The sequence below is a fragment of the Oryx dammah genome, unplaced genomic scaffold (assembly GCF_014754425.2).
Source record: "Oryx dammah isolate SB20612 unplaced genomic scaffold, SCBI_Odam_1.1 HiC_scaffold_2, whole genome shotgun sequence".
In the NCBI taxonomy this organism is placed as follows: Eukaryota; Metazoa; Chordata; class Mammalia; order Artiodactyla; family Bovidae; genus Oryx; species Oryx dammah.
This window is the reverse complement of record NW_024070186.1, coordinates 87,563,790-87,587,698: the sequence shown is the minus strand read 5'-3', so window position 1 is coordinate 87,587,698 and position 23,909 is coordinate 87,563,790. Positions and strand designations below refer to the sequence as shown.

Here is a 23,909-nt window from a genome sequence, read left to right as displayed (position 1 = left end):
TCTCAAGAGTCTTCTCCAACACCATAGTTCAAAAGCATCAATTCTTCAGCGCTCAGCCTTCTTCACAGTCCAACTCTCACATCCATACATGACCACAGGAAAAACCATAGCCTTGACTAGACGGACCTTAGTCAGCAAAGTTATGTCTCTGCTTTTGAATATGCTGTCTAAGTTGGTCATAACTTTTCTTCCAAGGAGTAAGCGTCTTTTAATTTCATGGCTGCAGTCACCATCTGCAGTGATTTTGGAGCCCAAAAAAATAAAGTCTGACACTGTTTCTACTCTTTCCCCATCTATTTCCCATGAAGTAATGCGACTGGATGCCATGATCTTCGTTTGAATGTTGAGCTTTAAGCCAACTTTTTCACTCTCCTCTTTCACTTTCATCAAGAGGCTTTTTAGTTCCTCTTCACTTTCTGCCATAAGGGTGGTGTCATCTGCATATCTGAAGTGATTGATATTTCTCCCAGCAATCTTGATTCCAGCTTGTGTTTCTTCCAGTCCAGCATTTCTCATGATATAACTCTGCATATAAGTTAAATAAGCAGGGTGACAATATACAGCCTTGACATAGTCCTTTTCCTATTTGGAACCAGTCTGTTGTTCCATGTCCAGTTCTAACTGTTGCTTCCTGACTTGCATACAGATTTCTCAGGGGCAGGTCAGGTGGTCTGGTATTCCCATCTCTTTCAGAAGTTTCCACAGTTTATTGTGATCCACACAGTCAAAGGCTTTGGCATAGTCAATAAAGCAGAAAGAGATGTTTTTCTGGAACTCTCTTGCTTTTTCCATGATCCAGCAGATGTTGGCAATTTGATCTCTGGTTCCTCTGCCTTTTCTAAAACCAGCTTGAACATCAGGAAGTTCACGGTTCACGTATTGCTGAAGCCTGGCTTGGAGAGTTTTGAGCATTACTTTACCGCATGTGAGATGAGTGCAATTGTGCGGTAGTTTGAGCATTCTTTGGCATTGCCTTTCTTTGGAATTGGAATGAAAACTGACCTTTTCCAGTCCTGTGGCCACTGCTGAGTTTTCCAAATTTGCTGGCATATTGAGTGCAGCACTTTCACAGCATCATCTTTCAGGATTTGAAATAGCTCAACTGGAATGCCATCACCTCCACTAGCTTTGTTCATAGTGATGCTTTCTAAGGCCCACATGACTTCACATTCCAGGATGTCTGGCTCTAGATGAGTGATCACACCATCATGATTATCTGGGTCGTGAATAATTTTTTTGTACAGTTCTTCTGTGTATTCTTGCCACCTCTTCTTAATATCTTCTGCTTCTGTTAGGTCCCTACCATTTCTGTCCTTTATCGAGCCCATCTTTGCATGAAATGTTCCCTTGGTATCTCTGATTTTCTTGAAGAGATCTCTAGTCTTTCCCATTCTGTTGTTTTCCTCGATTTCTTTGCATTGATCGCTGAAGAAGGCTTTGTTATCTCTTCTTGCTATTCTTTGGAACTCTGCATCCAGATGCTTATATCTTTCCTTTTCTCCTTTGCTTTTCACTTCTCTTCTTTTCACAGCTATTTGTAAGGCCTCTCCAGACAGCCATTTTGCTTTTTTGCATTTCTTTTCCATGGGGATGGTCTTGATCCCTGTGTCCTGTACAATGTCACGAACCTCATTCCATAGTTCATCAGGCACTCTATCAGATCTAGACCCTTAAATCTATTTTTCACTTCCACGGTATAATCATAAGGGATTTGATTTAGGTCATACCTAAATGGTCTAGCAGTTTTCCCTACTTTCTTCAATTTAAGTCTGAATTTGGTAATAAGGAGTTCATGATCTGAGCCACAGTCAACTCCTGGTCTTGTTTTTGTTGACTGTATAGAGCTTCTCCATCTTTGGCTGCAAAGAATATAATCAATCGGATTTCGGTGTTGACCATCTGGTGATGTCCATGTGTAGAGTCTTCTCTTGTGTTGTTGGAAGAGGGTGTTTGCTATGACCAGTGCATTTTCTTGGCAAAACTCTATTAGTCTTTGCCCTGCTTCATTCCGCATTCCAAGGCCAAATTTGCCTGTTACTCCAGGTGTTTCTTGACTTCCTACTTTTGCATTCCAGTCCCCTATAATGAAAAGGACATCTTTTTTGGGTGTTAGTTCTACAAGGTCTTGTAGGTCTTCATAGAACCATTCAACTTCAGCTTCTTCAGTGTTACTGGTTGGGGCATAGACTTGGATTACCCTGATATTGAATGGTTTGCCTTGGAGACGAACAGAGATCATTCTGTCATTTTTGAGATTGTATCCAAGTACTGCATTTCGGACTCTTTTGTTGACCATGATGGCTACTCCATTTCTTCTGAGGGATTCCTGCCTGCAGTAGTAGATATAATGGTCATCTGAATTAAATTCACCCATTCCAGTCCATTTTAGTTTACTGATTCCTAGAGTGTCGACGTTCACTCTTGCCATCTCTTGTTTGACCACTTCCAACTAAACACAGTCTATTTTAAATACTAATATGATAAAACTGAAACTAACACATTTTTTGACAGGTGCTTATAGTTGTTGTTGAACCCTTCAGAGAAAGATTTGGATCTTCTAATCCTGTTTCCCAGTAATCTTGTAACATTGCATTTTTCATTTTGGAAACAAGAGGCTCTTCTTTCTGGCTAAGCTATAATAAAATAGACGTAAGGCGAACTGGTATATATGTAAGGTTAGGAAGTACAATATTCAGGTTTGGGTTAATGAGTTCATGATGGTTTTGAGCCAAATTCTTTTGTCCTTTCTGCCCTTACAGCCCATCCTGCTGTCCCTGTCTGATTTTCATCACTTTGTTGTGATCAGGAACTATGTGGAGGGTCCTTTTTGCTCTTAATTTTTTTCACAGGTTCCTGTTCTCCACAGTAGACCTGAGGTACTCGAGAAGAAGGGCCATGCATCAGAAATACATCTCAAGTTTTCACACGGTGTTTCTTAAGTCACACTAGATGACATTTTACACTTGTTTGCTTGGAATTATGCCAGGTCTGAGGGTGTTCTGAACAAGCCAGATAATTCCTTTTACCCTTCATCCTTCATGTTCCCTGTGTTTTTCTGAGCAAGAGTCTGACTTGAATTTCTCTTCGTCTCTGGAGGAACTGAACTCTGACAGGAGGAGCCTCTGAAGTGCCTTCTGACCCACTCAGACTTCACAGGAACCGTATTGTACATGTTCATGTGTCCACAGAAGGACATATACAGGAGGGTGGAATTATTTTCTTTTTGAAGTCAACCACCACCATCTCCTTTTTTGATCAAGTCCTAGAGAATCTGCTTTGCATTCCTTCTGCTAACTGGGAAGGACAATTCCTTCTGAAGTCCATGGCTCTGGGGCAGGGAGAAGTTAACCCCTTCACTTAGATTCCCTCCCTTTTACATCCTTTAGCTTTCCCTTTAGTGTTGGCAGAGCTATAACTCTTGGGTCAGGCTCTTATGTAATATTAATAGGGCTTTTAGAGCTGGTCACTGGCTTAATATTAACTTTGGACCAGGGTAGAGATAAGCCTGTTTGGCTGCTGACCTTGACAGTAAGGACCATGATCCAAGCAAAGGGCAGGCGTTTCTCAATAACATGAAAGGAAAATAGCTCGTGTGTTAGGTAATGTTTGGAAAAAGGCATCATGTGCAGAGAATAGCCCACATTTGCATTAAACGACAAGAGTTGTCAGCTGAGAGTACAGTTTAGAGGCAGCGTTCTGGTCACTGTCTCAGATGGCAGCATCTTCTTGTTGCAGAACGGTAGAAAAAGCAAGGCTTTCCAGTAGCATCTATGAAGACTTGCTGGCTTGGTCTAGACTCCCTTGAAAGATGTGACAGTATCTCTGAAAATCTGGTTAGAACTGGTAAACCAAATACGCTCCACCTCCTAGACTGGGTCTCAAGTGATCTGGCAACTGGAAACATTATAAGAAGGATTCCAGGACCCCCCAAAAATATCCACCAGCTTATAAAATAAGGGTACCTATTGATAGTACCTCAGCTGTACCTGCTGATCTGTAGCAGGAGATGAAGGCCTCAGAATTTCACCAGCCTGAAATAATAGAAGAGAGAGGCCCAACTCATCTGTGTGTGTGTGTGTGTGTGGTCCTGCCTGCGTCATTTCCCTGGCCCTAGATTGGTTCTAGGTCCATGGCTATGAGAGTACCCCAGGTCTTCTCACAAGGGCCAGGCAGGCATACCTCTCAGTGGCACACTTTCTCCAAGGATAGCAAGGCCATTCCAGCTCCAGCACCACCTACTTTCTGTTATCCTTTTACTAAAAAAAATAAGGGCTAGGACAATTCCTGAACATCTTTTTAGCTAATAATTTTATCTTCTTTCTGGCATTTTCCCCCAACTGCTTCTTCGTGGTTCTGTAGCCATCGTTCCCTTCCGTCTGGGGCCCTATGAGAAGGAAGGTAGCCACAGTCTACCCTAAATGGGCCCTGATTCAGTCTCTTAATAGAACCTGAGGCTTTTGCTGTCGAGTCTGTTGTCCATGTCCCCAGAGGGGGAGGTTCTGTTACCCAGGGGGCTAGGGTCATCTCCCTGTCTTTCACTTACTTCATTCCAGCCCTTCTTCCCATCAGGGGACCCTGACTGCTCAGGGCAAGCTGCTGCAGCAGGACACATTCTACGTGATTGAGCTGGATGCTGGCATGCAGTCGCGGACCAAGGAGAGGCGTGTGTTCCTCTTTGAGCAAATCGTCATCTTCAGTGAACTGCTCAGGAAGGGATCCCTCACCCCAGGCTACATGTTCAAAAAGAGCATCAAGGTGAGGATCCAGGCGAGGATGAGGAGGGGCATGGAAGAGCCACACGGGGAGCTGCTTTCCAAAGACCAGGCACTGGCATGCGTTAGGATCCAGAATGTTGAAGATCTTTTGGGCACGTAGCCTTCAGCCTTGAAGGTCGATTATCGTGAGAAAAAGTGACAGCTTGTCACCAGTCTCTAAGGTGATTGTGTGGGTTCTCCAAGATCGTGTTGCTCACTCAAAAGCAGAAACCGAAGTATTTAAGCTGTTAGAGCCAGGGCACATTTTTGGAAACACATGAAATAAAAGCTTGAAGGAACTGTAATATGTTGTTGATATTTTAAAGCCACTTAGATATGTAAAGGATCCCCTTGGTTTCTTCCAGATGAACTACTTGGTCCTGGAGGAGAACGTGGACAGTGACCCCTGCAAGTTTGCACTTCTGAACAGGGAGACTTCAGAGAGGGTCATTCTGCAAGCCGCCAATGCTGACATCCAGCAGGCCTGGGTGCAGGACATCAACCAAGTCTTAGAAACACAGCGCGACTTCTTAAATGGTAGGTACTGGGTCTGGCTTCTAGGCAGGCCATTTTCAGGAAACTTCACACTCCTAAGCCCCCTTGGGTCTGGGCTGTTGGTGAATTATGAGCCTTGATCACATTTACATGCATTCCAACCTTGTAGTTTTCAGAAACACTTTGTGTAGAATTTTTCTGAACCCAAATATACAAGTGGGCAGATAGGGCATGATAAAGAAGGCCATGTTTCCAAAAGAAGAGATAATTTCTTACAGCCTTGGCACAGAAGTGGTGCCTTGTAGCCACCATTACCAGCTGGTAATAATTGGGGCCAAAATCTGAAATGAGCACATTCTCTTTGTCTCAGGGGCCAGCTATCAGTGATGTATATTTTTCCATTTGGCAGTTAATGGCTGGTGATCTCAGAGGTTCTCTAGTGTTATCTAGAGATAACTGGGAGTTTGGCAGATCAGCTCAAATCCCTCTCTGCTCCCAACAGAGGTGATTGCCAACTCTAAATTTCAGGAATACCTTGAAGCTTCCCAGAACCAATAGTCACTTACACAGAGAATGATATTCTCTATAGACTTACAGGAGTACTGTGTGGCCATATGTGTTCCCGTGTTTACACACACACGTCCAACCCTTCGGTGTATCACTTTTTCTAGTCTAGAATCTGGTCTCTTTCAAATAATGCACATAGAGCAATTGCTGGGTGTCTAGCACGGACTGAATACTGTGGGGAGAGACTAGAGGTGATGAACCTTGGGCAAGTCATGACGTGTCGCTGGGCCTCGGTTGGCTCTTTTTGTGAACCACCTGCTTTGCAGCTTTGGAAGCAGGGAAACACAGCACACCTCCCATAGAGAACGCCATTCTCTGCGCCCCTGTTATCTCCAGACAACTCCAGAGAGCCTGTGAGATCATCAGGTATCAATTGTACACCATGGTAAGGGATTTAGCACATTGTATTTACTTTAAAACAAATAACATGAGATTATATAGTAGAATGCCTTGATTTTTTAAGATAGAACATGAGACTTCAAGGCTTCCCAGGTGGCTCAGTGGTAAAGAATTCTCCTGCAGTTCAGGAGATACGGGTTCAATCCCTGGGTCAGAAGATCCCCTGGAGAAGGAAATGGCAACTCACTTCGGTATTCTTGCCTGGAGAATTCCATGGAGAGAGGAGCCTGACAGACTACAGTCCATGGGGTCGCAAAGAGTTGGACATGACTTAGCAACTAAAACAACATGAGACTTTAAAGCAATTTTACAGAGAGAGTTTGGGCCATGCCCCTGGTCTCCCAACTGTAGAACAATTTGGTAAAAAAAAAAAAAAAAAGATTAAACTATGTGATCTCTAGGGTTCTTTCTAATTCTAAAGAATCTAAAATTAAACACCAGCCCAGCCCTGAGGGATAGAAATGAAAGCTGTATATTGTTCACAGCTTTTGAATATACCACTTTGATTTAGTGCTTATGTGGATAAAGTAACTTTAAGCAAAAATGTGTAAAATATAAAAAACATTCATTAAATTGCATTCTATTAGGAATTTCTGATAGATTCTAAGTTGGAAATGAAGTTGGTAAGTTCATCAATTCAGAACAAAAGAATAGTAAGGTAGGACAATAAATTGAAACTGTAGCTAACGGAGTACTAATAATGGCTCCCACCCATATATTGAGTCCTTTATCTGTGTGAGACACAGTGCTGAGCATTTCACATATTATCACACTGTATTTTTCAAATGAGGAAGAGGAAGCTCAGAGAGGTAAATAAACTGGTCCCAAGTCAGAAAACCAGTAGGTGCTAGAATAAGAACTTGAACTAAGAGCTGTGTAACTTAAAATCAGGTTCTTAACCCCAAAACTGCAGTATCATTGCTAGTGGTAGGGCATACATTTCTCTATGAACTCCCCAGAAAACAAAACAAAAAAGCAGGGTCAGGTATAAGACACTGTATCTGTCAGCCAGATACAAACCCAATCCAAAGATGCACAGCTTTCCTAATCCTAAAACTTAAGCTATGCAGATTGAGGCTGGTAGAAGAAGTCTCTCTGTGGAGCTTATTTAAGAAGATATGCCGTTTTCAAACACTTTAGCATAATTATTGCATATAATCAAAGTAAAACCCCAGCTCTATGAGAATAGATATTGATTCATCAAATCAGTTTGCTACGGTCTGCTTCACAGCTGTCTTGCTATCTGCTTCAGATTTGGAACGGTACTTCTTTGACCATAGTCACTTATCCAGACTTGTACTGATACCTGGTTCCAAGAAAACTTTTCCCTAATTATAGTGAGTTATGAAGCTATTACTGAACTCAGTTCTCAATGCTTAAATATTTACTGTTCTCCAAGGAGAAAGGTCGAGGTCTGGTAGCAGCCCGTGCTGCACTTGCACACTCAGAAGACAAAGGACGTGACGATGGACTGGGGCCAGGCTTTTACTTATAGACACGTGTGCAGGCACCTCAGAGTCAGCCTTCCCGTCCTGAGGCCTCAGATGGAAAGGAAATATGGACCGTATGTTGAGTCCTGTTACAGTACATACCTATTACTATAGAAACATCCTCATCATGGAAAGTTCTCTGGGCCTCAGCCATTAACTCAATTAAATATTTGTTACAGTGAACACTGATAGAAACAACATAATCAGGCCAGCCTTGAAGTCATTGTTAGAGAATTTGACCTGTGTGGTTTTCACCTGCTATACCTCTTTACTACTCAGACCTTGGAACTTTGTCATCTTAACCTCAGGAAAACAAAGTTCATTTCTTTCCCTTCAAGACAGCTTTCCCCTGTCTCCTGAGCTCCCACTCTGTCTCTCACAAAGCCTTCACCTCATGAGCCTCCAAGTCCTCGCGGGATTTCCAAAGCTGAGAGTAACAGTCTGCTCTTTCCTTGCAGCCCTCCAGTCACCCATTGAGTATCAGCGGAAAGAAAGGAGCACAGCCGTGATGAGGTCCCAGCCTGCTAGGGTTCCCCAAGCCAGCCCCAGGCCCTATTCCTCCATCCCCGTGGGCTCCGAGAAGCCCCCAAAGGGCTCCAGTTATAACCCGCCTCTGCCACCCCTGAAGATATCTACCTCCAATGGCAGTTCAGGCTTTGACTACCACCAGGCTGGGGACAAGTTTGAGGCCAGCAAGGTAAGTGATGGCTCATCACCTCCACCCTCACCCTCCTTGAGGGCACAACCTCTGTTCTTACTTCATAAAGTAGCATCTGTTTATGCTGATTGTTTTAGCAGGAAGAATCCACTAAATACCTTCTAGTCTCAATTGTGTCTCTTCCTTCTCTGAAAAACTGAGTGAGTAAGGCCAGTTTCCCCCAGGTTCAGACACTCTGTGTTGAAGGGCTATTGTTGCCATCTGCAGAAACGCTGTAGGTAGTATTGTAGTAGCAATTATGATGTGAGGTAAATAGAGGAGTTGTGAGGTGGATCACCTAAAAGTCGCAACTCTAGGGTTTGACAACTTGAAGAGATTGTCCTTTCTAAAGATGAGCTCCTGAAGCGAACTCACAGCTCTTCACCACCCATAGGCTGATGCAGCAAGGGGGTGCTGCCCATTGATGTGTAACTGTGGAAGCTACCCTTGGATTAGGCATTTATCGCAGATAATCCACAATTCAAACATTGTCATGAGGATTGTCATCAGTGTACACAGCTGTTTTGATCCCACAAAGTAGTAGAAATGACAATGAATGGGAAAAGTGCTAGATCAGGAGTTAGGCTATCTGGTTTCCATTCCAAATTCTGCAGCTCAGAACTTTGTGTCTTGCATTAGAACCTCAGTGGGTTACTTAATCTCATCAGGCCTCCATTTCCTCTAGAACTCAATGGGTCTATGAATAGGAATGTCTACATTTTTGACCTATATGTTTTTACCTTATAGTTTTATTTTTCTTACCCAAATTATTAGATGATACTGATTTTTTTTTTTCCAACCACACTGCACAGCTTGTGGGATCTTAGTTCCCCAACCAGGGATTGAACCCAGACCCTCGGCAGTGAAAGCATCAAGGAATTTCCAATTTTTTTTTTACCTATTGATGACCAAGTTCAATTCTGTGTTAGAGTAACTATACTGACCTATTTTATCACCTGGAAGTGATTTCATCTTAAAATCCCTTGCCCTTGTGAGAAAGTTGAAGTCACATTAATTTACTGAAGAATTTCTGGCTCTCACCATGCTGTGAGGCAACCAGGCATCCATGGAAGTTGCAGGTCTGTCTTAAAGTAGCTTCCCGGTGCAGAATCACGTGAAAAAGTCATGGGGGCAGGATGCTTCATATTAATGAGTACCGGCTCGAGGGGTGGAGCTGGGGGTATGGAGGAGTTCTGTTCCCACAGTGGTTGGGTCAGGATAAGTCATGGCCTGGCCTTTGAATTGGGCAAATGTCTCACTGTTACTTCTGTCTCAAAGAAGGTCAGAATGTAGAGTAAGACCAATGTTTTTTCAAAAGGAAGAGAAAAAATGTATCAAAGAGCCTGTGTTCTTTTCACTGGGAGGTTGTGACCACTGACCTGACCCTTGCCCAGGTGTTTATGTATATCTGTACCTTTGCCACACGCTTCCTCCCATGGAGAATGCTGGCAGGAAGGTGCATGCTAAGGAGGGATTTCCACGTGGAAGGCGTGTTCAGACCTTTCCCTATGGCTGAGCAGTATCTCCATCTTTACACCCTCAATTATAGTATTAATGAAACATTGTCTTAAAATACATTCTCAGATCCCATTTATGAGTATAATTTCATTTCTCAGGATAATTTCTGCCTGCTATTTACCTTGCTAGTAGGAAGACTGGCTTTTAACCACACAAGGGTGCAGAGCAAGCATGTATGAACCAGGCTTCCTGTATCTGTGTCCCTTTCACTTTGTCTCCTCGCAGAGTGACCTGGGAGGCTGCAATGGGGCCTCATCCATGGCCGTGATCAAAGATTATTATGCACTGAAGGAGAATGAAATCTGTGTGAGCCAAGGTGAGGTGGTCCAGGTCCTCGCCGTCAACCAGCAGAACATGTGCCTGGTGTACCAGCCCGCCAGCGACCACTCCCCTGCCGCTGAGGGCTGGGTCCCTGGCAGCATCCTGGCGCCCCTCACCAAAGCCATGGCAGGCACAGAAAATAGTGACGGGAGCATCAAGTAAGTGCCTCGTTGGCGTCCCCGGGAGAGGAGTATGTGGATCTAAAAAAAAGGTCAAAACAAAGAACACAAAAATGCAAGCACATGATAGGGAGTTCCTGCTGCTTGTTCGCGACAGCGCCAGTGGAACCAAGGTCTGAGTGCTGGACCCATGCGCAGCAGGGGGCATCGGGGCTGGATTGTTCAGTTTTTTCTTTGGTGGTGGTGGTAACAGAAGTGGTTTTCTTTCCTTTTCATTTATAATTTTTTTTTTTTCTTTTCTCCCCACCACCCCCTTGTTAAGAAAAGAACCCTACTGAAACCCTAGGTGACCAAAGGCATGCCTCCTGTTGCTCCATTTGACCCACCACAGGATTCACTGGACTGGACGTCTATTTATATTCGATTAAGTTACTGATATATATATATATATACACACACACACACACACACACACACATATATATATATAATTTTTTGATTGACTCCAAAAAATTACCTTAGCACAAATGCCAGACCTGCATAGGTCAGAGGCCTGCTGCTTCTCCCAGGAGAGGGGGAACTTTTTGGTTGTCTATGGAAATTCCTGTGTACAGATTGTAACTTTTTTTCTAATTTTCCCCCTCCCCTGTCACTTTAATATATGTTCATGGTCATTTGTAAGATATTTCTTCTCCTCATTTTGGTTGTGAAGGCTCTTCCAAACACATTCCTGTATAAAGTATTTTGCACTATTTAAAGAAACCCGTATGGATGAAGTCAGGCTGTGCAATATAATGGAGAGTCACAATGTTCATCATTGTACCTGTAATGTAACTAATAATTTTAAATGTATTATTTTAAATATGTAAAATAAATTTTTACCATGAGCATGTCTTTATGAGGTTAAAACTAGTGGACCCTTTTTCCTCATTGCACTGTTCTGGAACTTTTAAATGCACAAATGATTCTTCTTCTTCTGCCTCTTCTTCTTTTTTTTTTTTCTTTAAGAGTTGGTTGAATGCATTGGCAATTTTTTCCTAAGCAAAAAGTGCCTTTGCCACCAAAGATCCAACCCTAGCCTTCCCTTCTAAACAGCCCCTGTGGGTTCTCTCTAACCTCTGAGATGAGGAATGATGCAGCTCAGATGCTGTCCAACTGGGTGACCTGGTGGTGCTGATGTAAATCAATGGCTAGTGTAGAAGGTGGTGGGGTGGCTCGCAGCCCCCACTGCGCTCCATGCTGAGTGGTCACCGGTGCCCAGGGAGGAACTCGCACAGGATACTTGAGCGGCAACACCAGCAGAGCTGCACCTCCTTGGTGCTTTCTCTGGCTCAGGAGACAGGTTGTTGACCCCACCCTGGCCTTTCCAGGTAACCATAGGCCCAGCTGGAAATCAGCAGCAACCCCTAAAGGGCAATAGACCCCATTCGTCTTATCCTTTAGATACTTGGTTTCAGAAGCCTTGGAAATAAAGGCCCTCAAAGCATTCAGGTTCTTATTAATCAACGACTTACGGCGCTAGCTAACTCATAATGAGTTGTGATCCAATTATCCAGGCACTCAGCACTTCTCCCTTCTCACCTTCACATCTTGTGTTCACATTTCACACCTTCCACGGGAAGACTGGTAGGAAGGGTGTCAAACTAGGCAAAAGAGAGCAGATTCAACTATCAATTGCTCATTTGATTCCTTATCAGCAATTCTTGCACAAGGGTTAGTGGGAGTGGAACAGAGCAGTGGACTGAAAGTGGTTGTCACTATTTATCAGTGAAGGACACTCATTGCACCCTCCCAAGGGCTGCTGTGACCACAAGTGTCAAGTTGGTTGTGATGCCTACAGGATAAATGTCACTGAAATGTCTCTGTTTCCACATCAATCCCTGGGCTTGTGGCCAAGAGATGGAAGATCCCCAAACCATGATGACGCCTTCTTCTGGGAAAAAGAATAGTGAAATTAAGTGTGTTCTGCCTCTTGTACTATTTTGTGTCTGCTTCTCAACATTACTTGTAGCATTTCTAGTTTCAGGGTTGTGATAAACATAGGAACGCACCCCCATGCTCACGCACACACACACTGTACTGGCTGCCCTAGGAGTCTTTTCAGCAGGAACCTCCGACTCAAGATGTTCTCAGAATGAGCAGGGACTTTACTTTGGGGGTAAAGATAGGGGATTAAAGTCTGGAGTTAAGGTGATATTACCTGAAGTTAGTTTCTGTGACCAGTTCTCACTCAGAAACAACTGTTGGAGTGAATAGCTGGTATGCAAGTGATCCCAGGGAGCCTGCCAATTTAGGAGATATAAGAGAAGGTCTGGCCAGGAGATTCTTTCTTGCCTTTTGTGGGAGCTGCTTTCCAAAAAAAAAAAAATGAGGACATGACTATTATCACTCTTTCCTGTTCAGAAAGTAGATTGCTAAACCTCCATGTTTGTGATAAATATTTTGAGCACATCTTCCCCAAAACATCCTAAAATCCCTGACATTTGTGGAGTTTTCTGGAGGAGATGCTATGTATTTTGGGGCATCCTCCTTCCTCCTAAATCTCATAGGTCTCTTTCTCTCTCCCTTGTCTCTCTTAATGAAAGCTCTGTTAATTGAGCTTTGTCTGTATAGGCCTAAACTTGATAAGGAGACACTGGAGAGGAGCCAGCCTCACTTACTCCAGACATGATAGAATGTCATCCAAACTCTGTGACCACATCTGAAACTGATGATGCTTGCCCAGGTCCCCGATGCTGTTTGTGGCTTGACTTTTGATGTCTTTGTCTTTGAGTTGTGGCATATGTGGAACTCAAGAGCTCTGCACTAGCCTCTCTTTACAGGTCTATGAAGAAATAGCTCCAAACCCCCTAGTGAGAAGACAGAAGTTAGGATAGTGTGAAAGGGCATTGTTACTCTCACCTCCTGAAGTCTTCTCCCAACAGGAAAATTCTAGGACCTCTCAGTGGTTGACAGAGCCCTGTATTCACAGACATGGGATAATGTGGAGAACACCAACCATTCATCCTAACTCCTCCAGATAAATGAGTGGTACTCACCAGTCTATTAAGTCAATGCCCTAGAACTTCTCTGTGTACTACACAGTGTTTGAGACTGGCCGCAGCACAAATACAAATAATGAGATGGAAACCTCATTGTCATGCTCTTGGGTCTCTGTGTCTGATCCTAGGAAAGTGCCTTACACACTCCTCCCTTATTTTTCCTATTTTACCCCCGCCCCGAGTCTTCCCATCCACCATACCCTTCAGGAAGGGAATTCCTAAGTCCTCTAAGCCCTCATCAATATGATATAAAAACGTCCCTCAGTAAAGTATTAATAACTCCATTCTCATTTTTCCCTCCAATGCTGCAACCAACCTCGCACATCTATTGGGAGGGGTCAAAGTTCATCCTCACTCACTCCCTGCTGGAAGTAAGATCCACTGCCAGCCTCTACCACAGGAGCTGGTGTGCAGGTTTGGGGCCTCCGCAGCCAGGGCTTCACTGGAGTGCCTCACTTGCTGACTCAGCAGAGGGTGGCAGTCCCACCCACCGCCTCACTCTGCCTTGACCTACCATTTTGATTGGTGCATTTTTTGGTACAACAGGAAGTCATGTTCATGGCATACTCTACGCATGAGAAAGCGGGCAGAAGTGGAGAACACGGGTAAAAATGAAGCCACAGGGCCTCGTAAACCCAAGGATATTCTGGGCAACAAAGTCTCTGTTAAAGTGAGTAAGGTATTCTGGAACTGTGTCCAACCTCTCATCTACCCCCACCCTGCAGCATTCTCACAAGGAGACTTGGGTGGATGGGGACCAGAGGGGAAGTAGTTTAGTAGGATTTTGCATGCGAGATCAATTTATTTTTTATTTTTTATTTCTCCTGGCAACTTCGATTCAAATAAGTAAGTATCTCTTTTTTTTTTCTTTTATACCTTCCTTCTTATACTATGCAGATGTTTTATAGCAAAATTATCTGCAGTATTATTTATTCTCTTAGAAATGCAAGATGCTTGATTCATAGTAAAGTTCTCAAAGTCACCCATTCAGTGTCTTGGGTTTAAAAATACATGCAAGGTAAAGAGATTAGAGCTGTTTTCCAAACCTCCAACCCTTTGAAGTCTGAGGTTTGGAATGTAAGGGCTACTGTGTCCTTGGTAAAGTTTCATTTCTTTTCCCCGGAATTCAGACATCACCTTCAGGCCTATGCCTGGGCAGAGTAGGGAAGCATGTTGATGAAACCCAAGCTATTGCTCTGTAATCACCCAACTATGATAATGAACTCCCTGATTCTAAGCTTCGGCAGATCCTTGTCGTACCCCATCTTGAAATGATGTGATCTGTTTTCTTTGTTTTGGGCCCTGAGAAAAGATCTGCCTCTGGACAATGGAAATTAGATTGCTGGTGTGTAATATTGTGATAATGGAACCCATTCTAATGTCCTTCTTGGGGAAAAGAAATCACACTCTCTCCCTCACCCTCGCCTGGGAAGTCCAGCCTCACAGAAGACACCAGCTGAAATTAGACAGCACTCATGCTTCATTTGGCTGCTTCCATTGCTATTTCCTGGGAGATGAGCGGCTCTCCTTGGAAAGAGCATGCTGCTGCCCCAGGTGGCCCACACCCACCTCGACAGCACCTGGTTTCTCTCTGCCCACTTTACCATTGTTCACGCTTCTCTTAAGTTCTCCCCACCCTCTAGCCAAAGCTGCCTGTGTTCTAACTGTGTTCTCTTTCTTCCCCCACCTCATGCTGCCTGTCAAGGAGACGAACAGTTCCGAGGAGTCAGAGTGTGATGATCTTGACCCTAACGCTAGCATGGAGGTAGAAGCAGCTATTGTCGTCCTCTTTACTGCAATGACTGTCTGTTTTGATGTGTTCTGTCACAGTGACCTTGCTCAAGTGACCAGCCAGTCAAGGAGACGTGGTGATATTAAGGGCATTTCTGGGTGTCCCATCCAACTTATAAAAAAGAAAACAAAACTGAATTCAGTTTAATTTAAATTTAAAAAAACTCTTCCTAGATGCCTTTTTAAAAACTTCTGGTTCTCTTGAATGCTTGCTTATTATTTTCTTCTTTGGACGATTTTGGCTTTGTGTAGAAAATCTCCAGCTTCATAATGGGAGACTTGGAAAACATTTTTTCATGGAAAATAGCTTTATAAATAGTGACTGGTTCTCATTTAAAGAGAAGAACCCTTTTTTTTTTTTTTTTTAGTTCTCCTTCCTCCCCTTTCCCTTTTTCCTTTCCCCTTTATGTTCTTTTTCTTCTGGGACTAATTTCTCCCTGAAGGCACCAGTAAAATCAGGGATTAGGTGTGGTTTGTGGGATGACCTGGCCCCTGGTCACTGTGTATAGCTGGCGGCTGGCAAATGAGGAGTGATCGCAGCAACTCCAGAACCCGCTCTTCCCCAGCCCCCAGGGCTCCTGGGCAGTAGCTGCACCTGTCATGAAGGAAAAGAGCCTTGGGAACAGCCTGCCTCCTATAGGCCTTGCTGAGTCCTTTCTAGAGATAAGGAGGCTGAAACCCAGCTCAGAGGCCTTTCTCATACCACAGGGTTACAGGAATGTGAAAGAGAAACCAACATCTTCACCAGCAAGAACATCTAATCAACTTCAACTCCTTCTAGGCCAGGAACTCTTTGGGATTATAGAATTAGGACTTTCACATGGCTCACCACTGACAAGCATCATAAATTTACAAACCCTAGAGAATTGGAGCAAATGGCTTTCCTGCCATTTTGTCGTTCCCAGTAAATTGAAATGTTTTTCTCCAAATCTGTGCCCACATCCCTGATAATGGATAAAAGTTTGAGAGTTCTTCTGTGCATAAAATGTAGAATGTATTTTTAAAAACTTTCCCTTTTTATAGCCCTATGTTTTTCACTTAACTAAATGGACCTTTATTATTCTAATTTGACCTAATCCCAAAGAAAGCCACCACCATATTATGACAACCAGCACAAAAGCCAAGGAAAACCACATGACTCTAAGAGGGATAAGTCGGTGGTGGAAGATGCCAGCTGAGTTCAACCAAGCCAGAGACTAGTGGTTGAAAGTGAGAGATCTATCTGGAGAAAATAGTCCCCTGTGGCTGCAGGTGTTGCCACAGAGCTAAATCCGGCAGGTGTGGGCCAGTCCAGTGCTCCCCTGTGGGGTATCTTAGTGAGGAAGGTGGGGGAAATTTCTGGCTCTGCTTTCCTTGCATTTCACAAGACAAGCACCAACTCTTGGGGAGCTCACACCTGTCAGCTCGGAGATATGCCTCATGGCACCTGTATCTCCAGACCTCAGTTTGCTGGCATGTCCTGAAAATGTCATCTGCAAATACCTGGAGGGAGGGAGGAGAACCAGGTATCTGTGTTCTACAAGGCAATTTGGGACGTTTCTCAGCTCTGGTGGAGTAGGGGGAGAAGAATGAGTTTCCTTCTCTGCTCTTTAGAGGAAGAATTGGGCACAGGGAGGTGTTGGACCAGGTGACCTTCTCATGGGTCAACACTGAGAAGGTTGACTGATGTAATTAATACTCTGTTCTGCATTTAGACGAGCAAAAGCTTGCAAGTGTGCATGTCTTAGCCTTGCTTTGTAAATTGCACACATTTCTTGGGTTCTTGTTCATCCAAGGCTTCACATGAGCTTGAGCACCGGGAGGTGCTGTGGTTGCATAAGGAAACATGTTAGGATGTCAATGCTGATATAAAGAAAGCCAAAAATTGTGTTGATGCATGTATGAAGTTTTCAGATGTAATAGATGAGGCAGAACTGGAACTCTTGAAGGAGTTAGAAGCTGCAAATATTCTGGTTAATCAAGTTTTCTGTAGTAGAAGTGCCTGCAGCCCTCGTACATTCATGTGGATCCTTGTAGGAATTACCGGGCTCTTCTAAACTGTGTTGCTATGTTGAAGTTAACTCTGAGCACAGAAGCAGGTACTGAGGGAAAGCAGGCATCATGGCACTGTTAGCGTTTTCAGACACAGGTGACAAGATATACAAAGTTAACCTATTCAATATGAGTTGAGAATTTTCTCAAGGGATAGGTATAGGTAGCACTTAATTGCAGTGTCCCTTGCAGAAGAAAATGGCTTGGGGGTGCCTACTGAAAAGAGCTATATGTTAAAGACCCGGTTTGAGAAATATGTGGGCTGTCCACCTCATAAAGGACTCTTGCTGTTAAACTGAGAGCTTTGGGCATCATTTCCAGGCCCAGTCTGGCCCCAGGCTTTTGCACCTGATGACCGTAATAGGTGCGGTCTCATTGGGAGTGTGTCCCTGTGCCCCGCTGAGCTGAGCTGCAATTCCTATGACCTCTGCTAAGATCCCCTGGGCCTGACCCCCACCCCCAGCTGACACCCACTCCACACACCCTGTGCACTGCTCAATGTTAGATCTCTGAATGCTAAGTCCTGCCCTGCTGACTGCCCACCCTTGACCTAATGCCAGCATGTTGATTTCAAGCCTAGTCATGTATAGGCTCTTATCTCCTGCCTCTGCACGAATATAATTTCCAGAGCATTCTTTATTTATTCTCAATTAGTGGGTTGAAGGGTTCCTTCAAGGGGCAGTTTTCTGGGGTCTCTGCTTTCACATTAGCTGATTGCTACCCTCATGGCAGGCATATGTCCTAACATACAATTTTAGGGAGACATATAGGCACATCCCTGAAAGTTAGTAAGAGGAAAATAAAGCACCTTGAATCCTAGGAATCTGATTTTCAAAGCTTTCTGAAAACACCCAGTTTTGTAAAGGGAGGCAATTCTGCTCTGATGTGTACATCCTTTTTCTTCCCCTATAGAGACATGCTTATGAGTGTTCTCAAGCATAACCTCCCCTCCCACTCCCAGGACTGCAAGCCACACCACCAGCCCCTGCTGAATTGTCTCTGGGTCTCTGCAATCCCCTCATAGCTGACAGCCCCCTTGTCTCCTGCTGATCCATGAGCACATCTCAGAGGGGACCATTCTGAAAACAACTAGATCTGTCCATAGTTTAGTCTTGTTCTTTACCCTGCACTGATTACACTTTGGGAGTGGCAGTGGAGGGGGATATTATAAATGAGAGAAATGTCTGTACATGGAAGAAGAGTCAAATCAGGTTGAAAATCAAACATGAGGCTGTCTTGGGAACAAGTGAATGTTAATTCATTTTCCCCAGTAGAGCTTAGACTGCCAATTGTCTTTCATTGACAAGGCAGGAAGGTGTGATGGTGGGCTAGGCACCACATGCCCTCCTGCCAGCTCCTCACCCTGTCCTGCCCAGTGTCTGCACTAACACCCAGGCGGGAGGCAGGGCTGAAGGCTTGAGGCTCAGCCTCTGCCCTCTCAGCTAACACACCCATCTTTGAAGAGTCTGGGTTTTTCTGAGCTGTACTGGATTTCTCCTAGGACCCAGGCTACATGGGTTCCCACATCCCTGCCACCTTTGAAAAGCTGTCTGAAGACTCGATGCTTAGGCTTTGGCACCCGTCCTCCAACCTTAGCATCGCCGCTTGCCTGCCGCGGATGCTGGCGTAGGAAGGCCTGACCCAACTTCCCAGACTTGGGTCTCAGTCTTCAGGCTAGCATTTATGTCAAGTCCAGTTAATTAAATGCATCTTAATATTTTTTAATGCCAATGCCACTTTTAACAGAGATGGTCAGTCCATCAGAGTAAGAGGTTGTCATGATTCTAAAAAGATCACATCTCTGCCCTAGCTAGTCATTTGACACAGGGCCATCCTCAGCCGTAACACAGGCTACGTGCAGTCATAATACCAACCATGAGGCGTTTAACTCCAGGGGGTGGGTATTGGTGCTTGCTGTGTAAGAGCTGGGTTGGGAACCTGTGGGAGAGAAAGCATGTGGAAAGATGAAGCTAATTTGAAAAGAAATTTCCAAATAGGGTAAGAATCATAGCCTTTCAGAGTAGGTGGAATCTTGGAAACCTTTAGTTAACACTATCCCCTTCATTTGTTTTTTATTGTGCTGAAATATATATAAAATTTACCATGTTTACCTGTTTTAAGTGGCATTAAGTGCTTTCACAGTGTTGTGTGGCCATCACCATTATTCATTTCCAGAACTGTTTCATCATAAACTGAAACTTTACCTGCTGAACAATAACTCCACTTCACTCGCCGTCCCTTCAGCCCCTTCCAAGACTTTTCGAAGAAGAAACCGAGGCAGAGGAAGTTGTGACTTCCTGTTCACAAAATGGGCAGGTGCCCTGAAGCCTGTTTCTGGTTTTCCCTGGTCCTTGTTCCCCCACCCACACTATCCTGCTCCCCTCTTGGAGCTGCCCACCCCCACCTTCAGGTTGTTTTTAATCTAAAACCCAGATTCTGGCAGACAAGAAGACGTGCCTTCCAGTGCCCGTTTTCCTCTGTTAATTTGTTATTCAGTTTTCCAGCTCAACAAAGAAGAATATCTTTTCCACCCATCCTGGCCCTGCAAGGCTGAAGCAGGACTTAAATAAAAATCACACAAAGGCAGGATCATATGGAAAGAGCTCTGGCAAAGGAGCCAGGAGACCTGGACTCCAGTCTAGGGACTGCCCACTGTAAGGCCTCAGGCGGGCCAGCCCCTCTGAGCTTGGGGGGTTTCTCTGTGGGAGGTCACAGAGCTCCGGGAGCACGGGTGTTTATGTAAGAGATGTTGAACCCTTTGGGCCTCCTGCCAGTCTAAGGTATAATATCAAAAGACCTTGCTCTCCTGAACTTCTGACTCTGAGAACAATGAGGCCCCAAAACAGAAAACAGAAGAGTTTGTGCTTTGCCCCTGAAACTTGTTCTGCAGGGGCTGTGGCAGGAATGGCCTGGGTACATTTCCTCCCGAGCCCCAGCTGGAGCGTCCACTTCCGGCTCTGGGAAGGGTTTGAGTGGCCAGAATTGACCTTTCTTTCTCGCCCCATACCCACAATTCCCTAGGCTTTCATGTCTTCAAAGAGCTAGCCTGCTGCTCCCACCTTAGCTGCCTCGGCTCCTTGTCCCAGATTCAGAGCTTCAAAATAACCTGGCCAGACAGATTCAAGGAAACTTTTACACCCCTGGTCGGGTGACTGACCTCCCGGCATCACCAGTGTATTTCCACTGGTGCCTGTTTCTGCATTTTATAAAAAGAATTTTTTTTTTCTTTTAATGAAAAGAACTCTTTGGAGAAAAGAAAGTGAAGCGTCACATTCCTCTCATTTTATTTTCACAAAATATTTTCTTTGTAATAGATCCGATGGGTTGGGCCCAGAGACACTCCTCTTGCCTAGCTTCGCTCTAACTCCGCATGCAGATTGATTTCCATTCTGCCCCTGGGAGAAGCGCACTTAGCTGGCTGGGGCTAGTGTTTCTTTCTCCCAAGAGGATTCACTACAAGATCTTCCACAGTGTCGTCACGTCTACTATGCTTTCCGCTCCTTCCAACCGTTTGGTGAAGATGGGGTTTTCTTACCCTCCCAGAAGAAGCGGGTTCAGAAAGATCACGGTCACACAACCGACAGAAACAGCAGGTCTTAACGGTGGTGCTTTGAGAGGACAGACTTGGCATGTGATAGAGAAGCCTGCTCCCCAAGTGAGGCTCAGTTCCTTAAGGAAGGTCAGTTTCAGGCCGTCCCCTGTTGCACATTTGCTTGCTGGAGGAGAATTTCTTCCTCAACAACTTTTTAAATCCCTTGACAGTTGGGGTAATTATTTGACCTCACCACACCCATTCCCAGTGACTCAGGAGTCCAGCCATAAATGCCAGGAAAGAGGTCTAGTTTCAAGAGCCGGAAACGTCTGAATTGTTTTTTCAGGTCAGAAGAGTCACCCAGCACACCCTCACCTCATCTGGAAGCCTGGCCCATCTCATTTGTGTCATACACTGATGAGATTATGAGGTGCTGTTGACCCAGGAGAAGTCACTCTAAGAGCCAGCTATTAGAGGAGCAGAGGCCACCACCTCCCTTGCCCACACCCTGTGCTGTCAAGATCCACCTACAGGGCCGCTCAACATGATTTCCTAGTCAATTCAGTTTAACACAAGTTGGTTGATACAAGGCATTGCAGTGAGTACTATAGAGGGCCAACAAATTATGTAAATTAGGCCCCTCCCTGGGCTGTCACGTGGAGGGAGGTGGCTTCGGTTAAATGCCTTTGTTATATAGGGAAGTTTGAAATCTGCTCTTATGGGGTCATAGAGCCATTCAAGGACTCATTCGGTGAATATTTAACAGCCAGTCAGGGCTGGGCTAATAATAGTAGCTCCTGTTTATCCACCTTTCCTATATATCCGGCTCCATACTGAGTCCTTTCCTCCCAACAGCACCAAGACATAGGTACTGTTGTCATTGTTTCTGCTTTACAGGTGCGAGAGCAGAGAGGTTAAATAACTGTCCCATGGTTGGGCATTCACGACCTGTCTCCCAGGGTGCTGTGTGCATGGTCATTGCCTTCACACAGTGTCAGGGGCTGGGTGGGAGGGACCGACAGGATGTAAAGAGTCTTGGAGTAGTGTGAAGGGTGAGGAACGGCTTGAGAGTGCCTAGCACATATTGAAAAGAGACTGCTATCTGGATACCTGGGGTTTAGGTATGTGGGAAGAGTGGTAGGAAATAAAGCCTGGCAGGTGAGTTTTAACCAGATTCTGAAGGCTTCGGGGGATTTGCCAGGAAGCCTGGACTTGATCCAGCAGACAGTGAGGAGCAGCTGAAGGTTGTTGGACAGAGTCCAGATAACTCATTCTGGGCTTTAGGAAGTAACTGGCACCTAACTGAACACAGTGGGGACAGGCAGGCCCATTGGAGGGCTGTTGTAGTAGGCTAAAGTGGAAGGTGGCAAATACCCAACCCTAAGGGGCAGAACAGGGAGAGAGAGGAGCGCTAGTGAAAGGCAGGGAATGACTGGAAGGGAAAACAGGGACGACAGCAACTGCGTGTTCAGCTCAGGGACCTCAGGGAAGAGGCACGGGGCGTGGGAATCCACAAATCGGCCTTCCTCTGGCCCTTGTCCTCAGAGCACATCGTAACCTATTGAGGGTCCACAGACTCCGGGAGGTTGTTTCCCCAGTAAAAGAGGTTTGAGGGATCAGAATATGATCAAGGTCAAATCATTAAGGGATGAGACCTCAGGACACCATGCATAGAGATTTTGAATATTCGAAGTCAAGATTGTAGATTCCACATTGGAAACATGAGTTACAGAAGGGAAAGGATAACACCACCAATGCAACCCCAGCCCCGTCCTCACGAACACCAGAGACCAGTATGTGCACACCATAAACCACCTTTTAGTTCCTTTCTCCTCTACTATTTTGTGAGACAAGGGATCTTCTTTCATTATTCTGTGTAAGTCATATTTTTATCCCTTTTATTTTTGAGAACACAATGTTCTTAAAGCTTGAAGAATAGGAGAGGGATTTGGACTAGAAGGGGCTTCCCTCATGGTTGGTAAAGAATCCTCCTGCAATGCAGGAGACCCCAGTTCGATTCCTAGGTCGGGAAGATCTCCTGGAGAAGGGGTAGGCTCCCCACTCCAGTATTCTTGGGCTTCCCTTGTGGCTCAACTAGTAAAGAATCCTCCTGCAATGCAGGAGACCTGGGTTCGATCCCTGGGTTGGGAAGATCCCCTGGAGAAGGGAAAGGCTACCCACTCCAGTATTCTGGCCTGGAGAATTCCATGGACTCTATGGTCCATGGGGTTGCAAAAAGTCGGACAAGACTGAGGTATGATTTCTGGTTTGACTTTCACTTTCACTTTGGACTAGAAATCCCCATAAAACAATGTGCTCCACACATAGACACTCATAACTCTACCCAGGAGTTAGTGCTTATGTGTTCTCAGGAACACATGGAACTTTTTGTGAAAATCAACCATGTACTACCCATAAAGCAAATCCCAGTGAAAATCAAGGAATCAGTCTTGTAGAAACTAGGAACAAGAAGATAATTTTTTTAATTTCATATATTTGTAAATTTAAAAGCATTTCTATTAAAATTGGGTCAAAGGAAAAAATCATGGTTGAAGGAAAAGTACTTAGAACCAACTGATAATGAAAATATTTGGGAGGTAAGAATAGTTCAAAGAGAATTCTGTTGTCTGGGATTGTGTTGCATTTATGTATTTTTTAAATTGCAGCTTATATCCTCTTAGAAATGAGAAGAAATAGGAATATTTTCTAAATATTTAGAGAAATGTTTGCTAAAAAAAATAGAATATTGTGTCTGGTTTCACCAGATTGGAAAAATGAAGGGCTAAACATCCAAACCAGAAATCATACCCTCAACTTTTAGTCATTGTTTTTCTGTTATCTGTCCATTTTATTCATCACCTAAAAATCCCTTTCTTTCCTTGTTGGAACACGGACTCGCTTGACATAAGCACTAAGAGAAGGAGGAGGCAGAGAATGGAATTTTGTTTCACTCAAGGTAGCTCTGAGTTGAGTTTAGGACCTTTGGTTTGAGTTTTATTTGACTATTTTGACTCCATCGACATTCTCGATGTATAGTTTTGAACTGTGTTTTGTGAGAGGTGATGAGGGATTTAGAAGAAAGAGGTATTTTTCTTCTGGAGTCGTTTGACACCTGGTCTTCTAGACAGATGGGATTTCATCCTCACGCTCAGGT

At 44.5% G+C, this 23,909-nt stretch overlaps 1 protein-coding gene across 2 annotated transcripts in view; it reads left to right on the top strand.

Annotated features, from left to right (window-relative positions):
- Positions 1-23,909, top strand: part of LOC120870563 (kalirin-like) — a 124,658-nt gene that overhangs the window by 66,786 nt on the left and 33,963 nt on the right. Inside the window, exons 13-18 of one of the 2 annotated variants that reach the window (XM_040250319.1) lie at positions 4,570-4,755; positions 5,120-5,291; positions 8,164-8,402; positions 10,146-10,399; positions 13,948-14,071; positions 15,107-15,166. In XM_040250319.1, the coding sequence (XP_040106253.1) occupies positions 4,570-4,755; positions 5,120-5,291; positions 8,164-8,402; positions 10,146-10,399; positions 13,948-14,071; positions 15,107-15,166 (1,035 nt within the window). Of the gene's footprint in view, positions 1-4,569; positions 4,756-5,119; positions 5,292-8,163; positions 8,403-10,145; positions 12,729-13,947; positions 14,072-15,106; positions 15,167-23,909 lie in introns of those variants that run through there. The other variant, XM_040250326.1, reaches the window with a different exon arrangement.